Source organism: Bos mutus, chromosome 7 (genome assembly GCF_027580195.1).
Source record: "Bos mutus isolate GX-2022 chromosome 7, NWIPB_WYAK_1.1, whole genome shotgun sequence".
NCBI classification, from domain to species: Eukaryota; Metazoa; Chordata; class Mammalia; order Artiodactyla; family Bovidae; genus Bos; species Bos mutus.
This window is the reverse complement of record NC_091623.1, coordinates 21,529,121-21,543,276: the sequence shown is the minus strand read 5'-3', so window position 1 is coordinate 21,543,276 and position 14,156 is coordinate 21,529,121. Positions and strand designations below refer to the sequence as shown.

Sequence of the window (14,156 nt, the reverse complement as noted above, 5' to 3'; positions counted from 1 at the left end):
AAGAAAGCTTTAAAGATTGGCATTAATATCACCAACGCAAAAACATTTTCACTGCATGCACAAGTAAACTTCCTCTAAGAACTATCTAAATACAAACATGATTCCAGCTGAAGGTTATGCATGAGCCAGAGGTGTCGAGGTGCTCCTTATGCCACTCAAACTCTGAGCATTTCATCCATTTCATCACGGAACATGTGTTCCCCACCCTGTTAAGCAAGTCGCTCCCACTAAATCAGAGAACAGGAGAGTCTCAACAGGGCTAATTCTTGATCTTCACTGAATCCCTGGTGCACTACCCACCAACTATCTCTGACTCAAAAATTCCCCTGCTTTAAAAACAACTTTGGGCAAATATCTACCTCATTCATCCACAAAGAAGACAATACAGTCTTCAGAGATACCAAGGAAAGAAATCTCTCAGTCTAGCCTGTTTCATGGTGTACAGACAAGAGATGGAGGAACCAAAATCAGCCCCGCCAGCTGATCTTTGACCTAGAGAACAGCTCCTCTCTTTTCTCACCAATTACTACCAGCTTACGCCGTGTCCAATTCTCTTGCTATGCAGAGTGACTACACAATGGAAATGCATACATTCAACTTTCAGAAAAAAAAATTATATTTTACAACGTGGAATAATTAACAGCCTTTGCCACCATGTCCTGTTCCAGCGTCACATGAATGTTGAGAAAAAGCCGGGGTAGACCACCTTAGAGCTTAGAATTAATCCCTGCACAGCCCAGCTTTGACTCATCCTTTCTCTCTTTCTCCTATTTTTCTCTTTTACTTTACCTTCCCAGGAGTTCCACCTCTGTCATCATGAGGGAAAACTCCTCAGGACCTTCAGGAAGGCTGTCATCAAGGATTTCAATGTGCACAATTTTCATCGTCTCTTTGGCTTCAAAGAGGAGCTGCATGGGTGGAGGCAAGAAGTCTACGCCGACCTCAGCTGTCCCGCTCACAGCCTCCAAGCAGAGCCTCACGCGGCCAAAAGACCCACCCGATCGGATGACTGTGAGGTTAACCTGCGCGAGAAGCAGTGTTTTTTCATTTGGTTTGGGTGAGTACTCTACCAGGCCAGACTTAATTTTGAGTGTCTCTAATTTTACTTACCAGGATTATCTGGAAGTTCTATGCAAATTGATAAAAAAGTATATAAAGTCGACATTAAAATGACAGCAGGAGCACATGAAATCAGCTGTGAAAATCAGCTTGAGAATGTGAACATAGAAACACATTTTAAAGATCGCTCATGATACAAAAGATAAAAAGTGACATCTACGGCTTTAAGCATTTCACACGCTACCTTTTGTACTTCCTCCGTCACTCGCAGCTGCTCTTGCGAAAAGGCGAACCGGCCATAGGGAAAGTCACTGGCCACCACGGTGATGGTGGCGGTGGTGCTAGACTCGCTCAACACTCCGCCCTCGCTGACCTCAGTGAGCTGAAACTCATAGAAACGCTTTTCCTCGGGAAGGTCATCGTTCAAAGCCTAGAGACGGACAGAAAGAGCCATTCGCAGCAGAAGCTGAACATTTCAAGAAAAATATATATCACATAAGCAATGAAAACAAGCTGTGATATTAACCCTACCCCCCAACCACACACGCACACTGACAGCAAAGGGCGTGACAGCAATCAGTAACCAAGATACCTGTATCACTACAACGGCCGCAGACTGTCCATCTCGCATCGCCAGCTTTCCTGATGTTTCAGCAAATTCCTCCAAGGAAGGAGGGACTATCCTCCAGGACACTGTGACCTCCCCAGAAATCGCTGGGCCACGAATAAGGCTACAACAATGTAAAGTGTATATTTCAGTACACTTTTATTGAAAGAGCTTTTCCTAGATATTTGCTGTGTCCTTCAACAATAACAAATGTTCATTTATTCCCAGAACATTATGCATTTTTTTAAACCTGGTGTTAGAGTACAGTTCATTTATACTGCTGTATTAGTTTCAGGTGTACAGAAAAGTGAATCACTTATGTATGTTCATATATCCACTCTTTTTTAGATTCTTTTCCCACATAGGTCATTATAGAGTATGAAGCAGAGTTCCCTGTGCTATACAGTAGGTTCTTGTTAGTTATCTATTTTACATATCAAAGTAAAGTTAAAGCGTCAGTTGTTCAGTCCTGTCCTACTCTCTGCGACCCCATAGACTGTAGACCACCACGCTCTTCTGTCCAAGGGATTCTCCAGGCAAGAACACTGGAGTGGGTTGCCATTCCCTTCCCCAGGATCTTCCAGACCCAGGGATCAAACCAAGGTCTCCCATGATGCAGGCAGATTCTTTACGATCTGAGGCACTGGGGAAGCCCCATTTTACACATAGCAGTGGGTATATATCGATCCCAATCTCCCAATTCATTCCTCCCCAACCCTACCCTCTGGTAATCATAAAGGTTTGCTTTCTGCATCTGTGGGCCTATTTCCATTCTGTAGGTACGTTCATTTGCACCCTTTTTTAGATTCCACATACAGGCGATAGCATATGATATTCGCGTTTCCCTGCTTGACTTACTTCATTCAGTACCAATTCATTCCTCCCCAACCCTACCCTCTGGTGATCATTTGTTTTCTGCATCTGTGGGCCTATTTCCATTCTGTAGGTACGTTCATTTGCACCCTTTTTTAGATTCCACATACAGGCGATAGCATATGATATTTGCGTTTCCCTGCCTGACTTACTTCATTCAGTACCAATTCATTCCTCCCCAACCCTACCCTCTGGTGATCATTTGCTTTCTGCATCTGTGGGCCTATTTCCATTCTGTAGGTACGTTCATTTGCACCCTTTTTTAGATTCCACATTCAGGCGATAGCATATGATATTCGCGTTTCCCTGCCTGACTTACTTCATTCAGTACCACAGTCTCTAGGTCCATCCATGTTGTTGCAAATGGCATTATCTTAAGAACATTATTTGCATTTAAATAACCGTATCTATCAGCTATAAAGCAAATGAAAGTCAGATAATCCCAAGACAACACCCAAAATACCGAGCTTGTATAAATCTGCTTGACAAGAATACTGGCAAAAGCTGCACACTAAAAGCATAAGGTTGAAAGGAATTTAAAAAAAAAATGCATGTACAGATTCTTCACCTACTACACAAGGTACAAAGCTCAAACAGACTAAAGAACAGGAAACACTTCATACATGCAATACTACTGGAAAAACAACCAAAAAGATAAAAGTTTTAACATAAATCCAGCTATTTTATTGATAGTTGCTATTCCACCCCTCATGAGAGAATTTATTTATTTTTTTGAGAGAATTTATAATAAACAAAATTGCCTATGATCATAATGTTGTTGTTGTTTTGTTTAGTTGCTAATTTGTGTCCATATTTTTTGAGATCCCTTGGATATATAGCCCACCAGGCTCCTCTGTTCATAGGATTTTCCAGGCAAGAATACTGGAGTGGGTTGACATTTCCTTCTCCAGAGGATCTTCCCAACCCAGGGATCTAACCTGCATCTCCTGTGTCTCTTGCATTAGCAGGCAGGATTCTTTACCACTGCACCAGCTGGGAATATCTTAGTTATATAACAGGTCCTAATTTTAGAACATCTTAAAATCTTTGATTCAGATGATTTTTTAAGGAATGATTTTGTAGCTCAGATATACAAGTAGCTCCTATTTTATGGCATAAATGACAAAACAGGGCTGAGAGCTAGACGTTGCTGAGATCTCTTGACATCGCTCAATGTGCTTTCCTCGTCATGGGCTCTGCAAATCATCTAAAAACCACAAACCTCAGATTTAACATCCTGCTACCTGCTAAGTCGCTTCAGTCGTGTCTGACTCTGTGCGACCCCATGGACTGCAGCCTACCAGGCTTCTCCATCTATGGGATTCTCCAGGCAAGAACACTGGAGTGGGTTGCCATTTCCTTCTCCAGATTTAACATCAAGACAGGTCAAAACATACCTTCAGTGTTTATAAAAAATGTGCTCTTACCACAGGATTGTACCAGTTTATAAGAAGAATATGTCTGCACTGAGAGCAATGTATTCAGGGCACAAAAATGCTAATTAAATGCAACTTCAAAATTCTCACCTGGGCAATAAAAGTCATGAAGCCCTTACCTGATGATGGCAGTACCATTATATTTTGCTGAGGGTTCTCCAATGAGGATATGCCTAGATGATGGAGCTATCCCAACTTCTCCAGATGCTCCCTTATCTCCTCGAATGATTATTGATGCGCTACCTGAGTTCAAGATGATACATAATACCGCTCATGTAGAAAACACATGTATTTACTTAATACACGCCTGGCAAAGTTCTAAGGGATTTACATATACTAATCCTGTGAGTTAATCTTCATGATAAGCATATAAGTTAGGTACTAATATTATTCTCATTTTACCAATGAAGACATGTAAGCGCAGAGAGGCACTGAACACACTAAGGCAAATGACTTGCCCACAATCACATTTTAATGAAAAGGATAAAGTGGGCAGTACTTCCAATACCACTCCCATGACAAGCAAGTATGGGACTGCATTCTACCCTATGCATTAATCCACTCCTACAGTAACCATTCTGCAGTTCACTATAAGTGGCTATGTGGCTACCTCTGTTAGCTATGTAGCAAAAGCAAGAGTTCTTGGGGACCCATTTTTTTTTTAATTTTCTGACAATCATTTGCTTCTAAGTGTTTATAAAATGTGTCAAGTATTCCTACGAAAATGGAAATAAAAATCATATCAAGTACTTTGAGTATTCATGTCATAATCTGGCACTACCTTAAATGAGCTTGTTTCCAGAAGCACACATTAGAGTTTCAAGAAACAAAGGATGGGATTATTACACTATCACTTTCTGTGGCAATGGGTTAAAGCACCAACAGGGGTTTGTCAAGTGTAAGTATGTCACAGTTAGGAATACATTATGAATTTGTTTATATTAACAAATGATTTACCTTGATCCACCGGTATACTCTTGTTCTTGCATCTAATTAGTCCATAGAAACATCAACTCTGCTGAGTAACACAATGTAAATAACTGAGCTAGCTGACTTAAGATTTATGTAAGAATATAATGCAAAGATATGATTGACTCGAATGCCTGAAGGAAAGTACTCTAGATAAAATGCAAAAAGATTAACTACCCTAGGTGACACCTGGGGTGACTGCATATGATACTCTCTACAATTCTAAGAGTTTCCTTGGCCACGGAATCCTGCTTCTTTGGACACAAACCCTTGCACAGGATGAAGTTCTTAATTTCAAAAAAGGACATGCAACAGGAACTAAGCTTTCATATCAACGTTGCTGTGCCATTGTTTATGGCATTACATAATGAAACCATTTTAGCACCATTAATCCTCTTTCTCCAGATGTAAGAAACAAATTCTCACATGGACCATAGGCAAATGAGAACTATGATACCTGTTTCTGAAATGCTGAAATATCTAAGTAGTTATTTTATGATGAAAACAGGTATAGATAGGCTGAAAGAGACATAAATAACAGGCTAAGTTTTAAAACAACATTTTATTACAAAAGTAACTGTGGTCATTTTAAGTATGCATAGAAAATACAGATACTCAAAAGCCACCATCAACATTTCAAGTACATAATTCCTAATGTTTATGACATGCACATGAAAACTGGGATTACACTGAACATGTTACAAAGCCAGTTTTATGAACGTAAAAATTATCCATGTAATTAAATGTTCTTAATTTTGATGCAAGTAAGGCTTTTTCTGCCACATTTTTTGAATACCTGCAGACTTTTCTGTTAAATTTAACCAGTCCCCTGCTGTTGGGTCATTTAGGAAGCTTTCATATTTTACTTTATGAACACTACTAAAGTAAACATCTTTATGTTTTTTAAAAAATCACACAGCTAGGGAGTATGAAAACCCTGGCATGCGACCCTACCAATGCTGCACGTTATAATTTTAGCTTTAAAAAGTCCTTAGCTGTCATACAAGTAGGAAATAACATCCTCATGTTTTAACAGACAGTTTATGAATTATAAAAGCAAACAGTAACCATCATTGTAACTACTGATTATTTGGTCACATTTTTCCAAAAAAATACTTTTTAATTTCCAAAAATGTCGCACTCTCTCACCTTTTACTGGAGATATTTCTACCTCATCAACTGAGAGCAGCTGAATGGTGAAACGCCTGTCCTCCTCCAACGTGGCGTCCTGAAGTGTGTGCAGCACAATGGTCTTCTGGGACTCAGTCTACACCAAATGAGAGGAGAACACGTGTTTTCAAAGTGGCCAAACTTAAATTTTGAATGTTTTCATCAGCAGAATGACATTTAAGTTCATAAGCATTTTTTAAAGATGCCCTCTCTTTAAACCCTTTAGAATTACGGGTTTCTTCCAGAGATAATTATTACATAAAAATTAGCTCTGAGCAAAAATCCCATTAAGATTCTTAACAGGAAGAAGGGAAAAATTTTGAACACAACTTGCAAATTTACTGAAAAAATTTACTCTCAGCTCAACCACTGAGAGTTGAATCACTTGAGTTAAATGGCCACAGCATGATATAAGTAAATCACAGTGAGAGGTGTAATACTTATAAGGGTTATCTACCTACTATCCCTTTTTGCTTTTTGCTTTCTACCCACTCCTGCTTCCTTCCTATTCCTTCCGCAGGTGTTGATCTCAAGAGAGCTCATATTATTCCTTCCCTCTCTGGTCTTACACTTAGCTCAGTAATTTCTTGGAACATATGGTAAGTTTTCAGTACAGATTGGAAGAGAAAGAACAAGGAAAAGCAAATACACAGAAGACAACACGCTTAATACTTTGCGAGGTAACCATGACAGAAATCATTTTTATCTTTAAGGTCTCCTCCGATGCTGACTGAATAAAGTCCAATTTTTCCCATGCATCACTGAATAATTTTCCACAGTTTGAATTCTGCTGTTTATTTCTTCTTATCTCAGTATTGCAAGCTTCCCTGGTGGCTAAGTGGTAAAGAAGTCGCCTGCCAGTGCAGGAGATGCAGATTCGATCCCTGGGTTGTAAAGATCCCCTGGAGAAGGGAATGGCAATCCACTCCGGTATTCTTGAGTGGAAAATCCCATGGACAGAGGAGCCTGGGGGGCTACCGTCCAAGGGCTGGCAAAAGATTCAGACATGACTTAGAGACTAAACAATAAGACTCTTAGTTCTGCAATCATCTTTTCTTTGAGATTTTTATGAATTAAAAGTATTATTTTAATCGCTTCACTCTAGTTGCTCTTTCTTCAGAGTTCCTTTTTTTCTATTTTATAGTACTATACTTCTTAAAAATCTTATATAAGAGCTGCTGCTGCTGCTGCTAACTTTCTTCAGTCGTGTCCAACTCTGTGCGACCCCATAGACGGCAGCCCACCAGGCTCCCCTGTCCCTGGGATTCTCCAGGCAAGAACACTGGAGTGGGTTGCCATTTCCTTCTCCAATGCACGAAAGTGAAGTCGCTCAGTCATGTCCGACTCTTCGTGACCCCATGGACTGCAGCCTACCAGGCTCCTCCGTCCATGGAATTTTCCAGGCAAGAGTACTGGAGTGGGGTGCCATCACCTTCTCTGGTGTGCCTAGCTACACGCCATTTGTTAGAGTGGAGATATAGGTATGTCAGAGCTGAATATCCAAGAACAAAGCTGTTATGCAGAAGTAAATGAAAAGCACCAGGTTGCGGAGCAAAGAACAAGATGGAGGGAGTCATATCCAGGGTCACCCACAAGCTTATCCCTCCTGGTGTTCAGTACTCTGAACAAGGATGGCCCTATTCCCTTGGGGGAAAGATCAGACTATTTGCCACTTTGGCATGAATATCCTGCTAACATCAGAAAACCTTTCTAATCATCTGGGAAGCAGATCTAGTGATTAGAATCCAGTAACTGAAAACTGACTGTTCATTATTACTATGTGAAATCACTAAGGAAATTTCAAAGTAATCTCTAAATTATTCTCATGCCAAGTGAGGATTTTACAGAGGGCTAGGCCATGTAACTGAGAGGTCTCCTGGGCCATCACATATCAAAATCTATGACATGAGTGGTTGAAACATCTGTGACATCTGACGTGGGATCACTAATTCCATTAGAGAAACCAATACCTCAAAAAAGGCGGCAGAATGTCCCAAGTGGCAAATGGATTGCCAGAGGGCATCACTGACTCCATGGACTGTCCATGGAATTCTCCTGGCTAGAATACTGGAGTGGGTAGCCATTCCCTTCTCCCTTCCCAACCCAGGGATCAAACCCAGGTCTCCCACATTGCAGATGGATTCTTTACTAGTTGAACCACCAGGGAAGCCCAATCACCAATTAGAAAATTGAAAGAAAAAAATGTATTTGCTTCTGTGTTGCCTGGTGTTGAAAGCTCTCATAAAAGGTCACTAGACTCAAAAAAAAAAAAAAAAAAAAGACTATGTTTCATTGGAATTATCTTATCTTTAAATGTATGGTCAGTTTTCTTTTAGAAGGCCACCTTGGGGACCTTCTACTCTCTTATTTTTTATCTCGTTTACAGAAATTCATCTGCTTAGACTTTCTACATCTACTATATATCTATTAGAATCAATTTCATATAGGCGTTTACATTTGAGGCCTGGCGTGTTGCAATTCATGGGGTTGCAAAGAGTTGGACGCAACTGAGCAACTGAACTGAACCGAACTGATACAAAGTAATCTCTTACAATTTTATGCTTTTAACAGTTTTAACTGTTTAAGAGTTTTTAACTCTTTTAACTGTTTAAGAGTTTTTAACTCTTTTAACAGTTCTTTCTTACTTGGTCTTATCCTGTGAGATTATTTTTTGTGGCTTTTTAAAAAACTTATCCACCAGTTCTACAGTTTTTCTGGGTTTTAACTAATTCCCTTTTGTTTTCATTGTTATGAATTTAAGAATGATTTATGCGAACGTGAAAGTAAAAACCATGAAAGACGGATAAATCCAGACTCCCCAGTTTCTTCTCTTGTCTACTTGTCTATCCCAAAGCCAATCATACTATCGTATTTACCTCTAATACATACTATCTTAAATTCAGTTGGGGAAGGCCAGCCTCCATCCTTCTTTGTGAGTTTCTTGCTATTCTTGGTCTTTTACATCTCCATAAAGGTTTTAGAATCAGCCTGTCAATTCTCTTCCACTTTGCCATCCCTCCTTCCAGGATAAAAGACCTCAGAGTCTGGCTGATAACTACTAGTTGGCTCTAGTTAGAATGGAGTCATGGAAACCCTGTGCTTGGATTAACTGGGAGGAAGGTACAGCCAGGATTCCTTCCGAGAGGCTCTGTGTTCTATGTTTTAGAGCTGAAAGTTCTACGGGTAAGAAGACATCATGGATCATTTTAAGCAGGAAATGGCAAAACAAGATCTTCCTTTCAGAAAGGCAGGAGGAGAAAGGAATGAGACAGGACGAGATGGTTGGATGGCATCACTGACTCAAGAGACATGAGTTTGAGCAGACTCCGGGAGATGGTGAAGGACAGGGAAACCTGGTGTGCTGCTGTCCATGGGGTCACACAGAGTCGGACACGACTGACCGAAAAAAATAAATCAGAGGCACAGATGATGGACAGAAAAAAGATTTGGAGTGGGACCATCAGTTAAAAGATTACCCAAGGAGAGATGATGGAGGCATGGACTGTCACAACCATGACAGAGCAGGAGGAACAGAAAGAAAGGGTATTTAAAAGGGAACACTGACCAATCTCAGTTGTCAAATATATGCAAGAGTTACAGGACAGATGGAGATGGGGACGGCAGCTGGATGCCCGGCTTGCTTGGCCGGTTTTGCCCTCAATCAGGGGAGGTAATGTGGACAGCAGAGTAGTTTTAATGGTTGGATGTAGGCAGTGTCAAAACTAAATTTGATTTCAGACATTTAGGGGTGTGTATGTATGTGTGATTTTCCCACGGTGCATATGATTTCAAAAAATTCCAGACATAGTGAATACTATTAATATCAAATGAATTTATAAGCAATACTATGGAAAAGAACATCAAAGACAAATTAGAGAAAAACTGCAAGCATCCTGACAATGACTATACCTCATTAAAATGAAGCGTCCCACTTAAAGGACTGAGGTCATCCTTAGCCATCTCGTCTAGGGTCCACTGAAGTCGGACAGCTCCTTTACCTCCTGGGGACCGGACAACGGTCAATGTCACATATGAATCAGGGTCATCAGACAAAAGGGATTCATCTACCATTACCTGAAAAAGAGAAAATCAACCGCAATTTCTGAATCTAGAGTTCTATTCATGGAATCACGTGGCAGAAAAAAAAAAAAAGCTTCACCAAATCCCATTCTCTTTTTGTCCTAGACACTCAGCTACTTGGCATTTCCTAACTTCTTTTGCAATTAGGTGGAGATTGTTATGGAATATCTGGCATAAAAAATAGAGGCAGAGCCTGCTAATCACAGTCTGGCCAACAGTTTCCCACACAATCTCCATATTCCCTTTGTCTCCATTTGCTGGGTGATTAGAGGAGGCAGAGTCACAGATGGAGAGTCTAGTGCCTGAGATGCCAGTTGGAGAAGAGGTATTCATAAGACCCCAACTTGGAAGAACATCATAGGACTTTGGCATAAAGAAGAAATAAACTATTAAGGAACTGAGATTTAGGGATTCTTTTTATGGTAGTAAGACTCCCCACATAATACAGACCTAATATGAATTACACACATTGACTCTGTGAAGCAAAGTACAAACTGAGCCTATTCCATGCATTTGCTATGTAAATACAAAAATATGGCACAACACCTTCCATTTTCAAGAAAGACACCTATTTGCGGTTTTTTTTTTTTTTTTTAATGACATTTTGCATTGGTGCCAAGAGTAGAGATTTGGAGCCAACTGATATTTATTGGGACTTCCCCAGTGGCTCAGATGGTAAAGCATCTACCTACAATGCAGGAGACCCGGGTTCGATCCCTGGGTCAGGAAGATCCCCTGGAGAAGGAAATGGCAACCCACTCCAGTACTCTTGCCTGGAAAATCCCATGGATGGAGGAACCTTCTTACATATACTATGGGCCTCCCTAGTAGCGCAGACAGTAAAGAATCTTCCTGTAACACAGGAGACCCAGGTTCAATCCCTGAATCGGGAAGCGCCCCTGGAAAAGGGAATGGCTACCCACTCCAGTATTCGTCCTTGGAGGATTCCATGGACAGAGGAGCCTGGTGGGCTACAGTCCATGGGGTCAGACATGACTGAGCAACTAATATTTTCACCTTACCTTATTTAAGCCTCACAAAAACTAAGAAATCTGAGGGCCAAAGATATACATCTATTAGGAGAAAAGGAATCTGGGATTTAGTTATAATAATTTGATTTCACACTAACTGTTGTTCATACCACTCCTCAGAGACCAAAAATATCAAATAAGAGAGAGTTAAGTGAGAAAGAAAAAAAATCCATTATTAACAAACTGCATATATAAGTCCTTTTTGTTTCTATAAATAGTAACATTCTAGTTTCGGCTTCACAAGTGTATTTCCATAAGTCTCTGCTTTACCCAGGGCTTTGGTATATTTAGCACATTGTCCTGGGAGCAGCTTATTAATTTTGACAGATTAATACCAATAATCTTGTCTCAGGGTTTTTCAATTCTGAATCTAATCAGTATTACCAAATAATGCTACCAGAATATGCACTATGTGCACAAAATACTGTATCTTATAGATACACATTAAATTCCATGTTATCAAGAGCTTCTGGCTGAAAAAAAAGATAAGATATAAGGAAAGGAGCCACAAAGGGTGAGCAACAAGCTACTGCTATTGTTATCAACAAGTAAAATAGCAATTGACACCTACTGAGGGTAAAGCCCAATTATATATGCTTTACATTTAACAACTCACTCCTCACGACAAGAGTTTGGACACCTTAGATCTTACTTTTAGATGATTAGACAAGTTGGAAATCTGAGGCTCTTACAGTAAGACAGTAGTACCCAGATCAAGGGTACACTAAGGCTTTTGCAGTAAACTTTACAACTGCAGCTAAAATTAAATGAATAAATAGAAATTTTTTATGAATAATAGTGGAACTCTTCATTTTCTCAAAAAGTGAGAGAAACTCGTAAAGACACTCCCCAACAGCTAAGTCCAAAAGTGTGACTAAGTGAAAAGTAAAAACATTATTATAAGGTTTCATCAACTGGAGGCTGGACTACTTAAACCCTGAACATTTATAATCTAACCTCGAAGCTAATAGAGAATACATTTTTAGCACATTGCATATATTTTATAAAAATAAACTGCATATTCATATACACTATTACTCTGCATATATGCAAAGAAGGCCTGGATGGAAATATAATCAAATACTAATGTATGTACCTTAGAGCAGTAATATTATGGCTTTTTTCTTTATACCTTTTGTATTTCCCAGACTTCTTAGGCTGCCTGCAAAACACTCACGGATACTCTCGTGTGAATCTTCCACCCTTTACAAAACACTTACTTCCACTCATTCCTTTCTCAAGGAAGAGTATCATGAGACTACAGCAGCAGAAGTACTGTGTTCTTTTATAGTTTCCATTTTCTTATGAAGTTGAAATTTCAATGATCAAATAATTAGGCCGTTATTAGTGTCTATCTAAATTGTGGTGCAAGCCGTAGTTCTAGCCTTGCAGCCAAAGAAAAGTAAAGATAATAAGCATTAGAACTATTTGCTGTTATTTAAAATGATCTAAGGTGAATTACTGATTATCTATAAGTGACAAAATAAAGGGAATGGCGACACAGGAGCCAGAAAAGTTGATGTACATAAAAATTATCTAAAGATTCGTATGGCTGTTTCATCCTGAAACTTCCTTTGAAAGATAAAATCATAGAAATTATAATGTAATCATTATGTCAATAATTATGATACACTTTATTTTATATTTAAGGTGTAGAGATAATTTAGTACGAGTCAAGGTTTTTCTCTCTCAGAGGCTGAACCAATAATAATTGGGCTCACTCTTGCAGGTCTTGAAAGCAGGCAGTCAAGGAGAAGTAAGAGGGGAGAGAGAAGAAATACAAGGAAATACATGAGTCAGGGCTGATTGTAGTGTTTTGTTCAATATAAATCAAGATAGAAGACCCAAGAAGTGAGGAATATAAATCTCTCCCCAGCCAAACCATCCTGGGGTCAGGACGTAACAGAATCTGGATGGCAGTCTGGTAGCAGAGCAGGTAGAGAACAGAAAGTCCAGAAAAGTACCTCGTGGTCTGTCACAGCCAATAATGGAAATGTGTTCTCCTTTTTAACTGCCTGATGCTAAGAGCTCTCATTCCTGTGAAACTGCCTAGGTTCGAGGACTGGCCCCTAATTCAACAGTCCACTCAAAAGAGCCTTGAGAAAAGAAGCTTTAAGTAAAGAGTAATGAAATCTAGAAAAAAAGAAAATTACCTTTCTGCTATAAATGAAATGAAAAATGAGCCTAGAGGAAAGCACCCCGCACCCCCTGATATATTTCACTTACAGTCTTTTCTTCAAATCCAAATACTCCAAATGGAGAGTCATTTTGCGGAATAACAACAGTTACCACAACGTCATCGCCAAGTCTGCCACCTCCAGCCACCTTGATTAAGGAAATATTGAACATCTCCAAGAGCTCAAATTCATCATCATCAATTATGGTGATTTCTATCACTGCCGTAACCTATAAAAGAAAAGAAGGAAGAAAGGAAAGAGGGAGGGAGAGATAGAAGAAGGAGGGGGAGAGGCAGGAAGGATAGAATGTGATACTAATTTTCGATGGCAAACATTTTTAGTAGAAATTTAGAAACATAGTACCAAAGAAAAAAGCAGGCATTTTCACCTGTTATGTTCATAATATTATTTTAAAGTCATATATTTATAGTATTTCAAAGTCAAAAGGTTTCAGTTCATTGTTTCCAAAATAAAGGAAATTACATAGTAATAAAATATAGTTACAGATTCAAAAAAAAAACAATGAAGTCTTATTCTTGAACAAAAATATTTTAAATGTCATGCAGGTTCTAATAGCCATTGCCCAAACATAAATTTTAGTATATTTGGTATTAATATGACCTGATATAAAACTGTACCTCATAAATGATTACTATCTTCTGCAACTAAAGTAAATCCTTTTGGTTCCAAATTATTGTTCGTGTTATTACAAGGGAAAAAGACAAGAATGAGAAAATCCAAATTCTATTATTAG

At 39.3% G+C, this 14,156-nt stretch overlaps 1 protein-coding gene across 1 annotated transcript in view; it reads right to left on the bottom strand.

The window, feature by feature from the left end:
* ADGRV1 (adhesion G protein-coupled receptor V1) overlaps positions 1-14,156 on the bottom strand; it is a 542,489-nt gene that overhangs the window by 353,465 nt on the left and 174,868 nt on the right. The window contains 7 exon segments of the mRNA XM_070373127.1: positions 790-1,022; positions 1,304-1,489; positions 1,652-1,790; positions 4,095-4,218; positions 6,094-6,211; positions 10,024-10,188; positions 13,452-13,631. Of these exon segments, the coding sequence (XP_070229228.1) occupies positions 790-1,022; positions 1,304-1,489; positions 1,652-1,790; positions 4,095-4,218; positions 6,094-6,211; positions 10,024-10,188; positions 13,452-13,631 (1,145 nt within the window).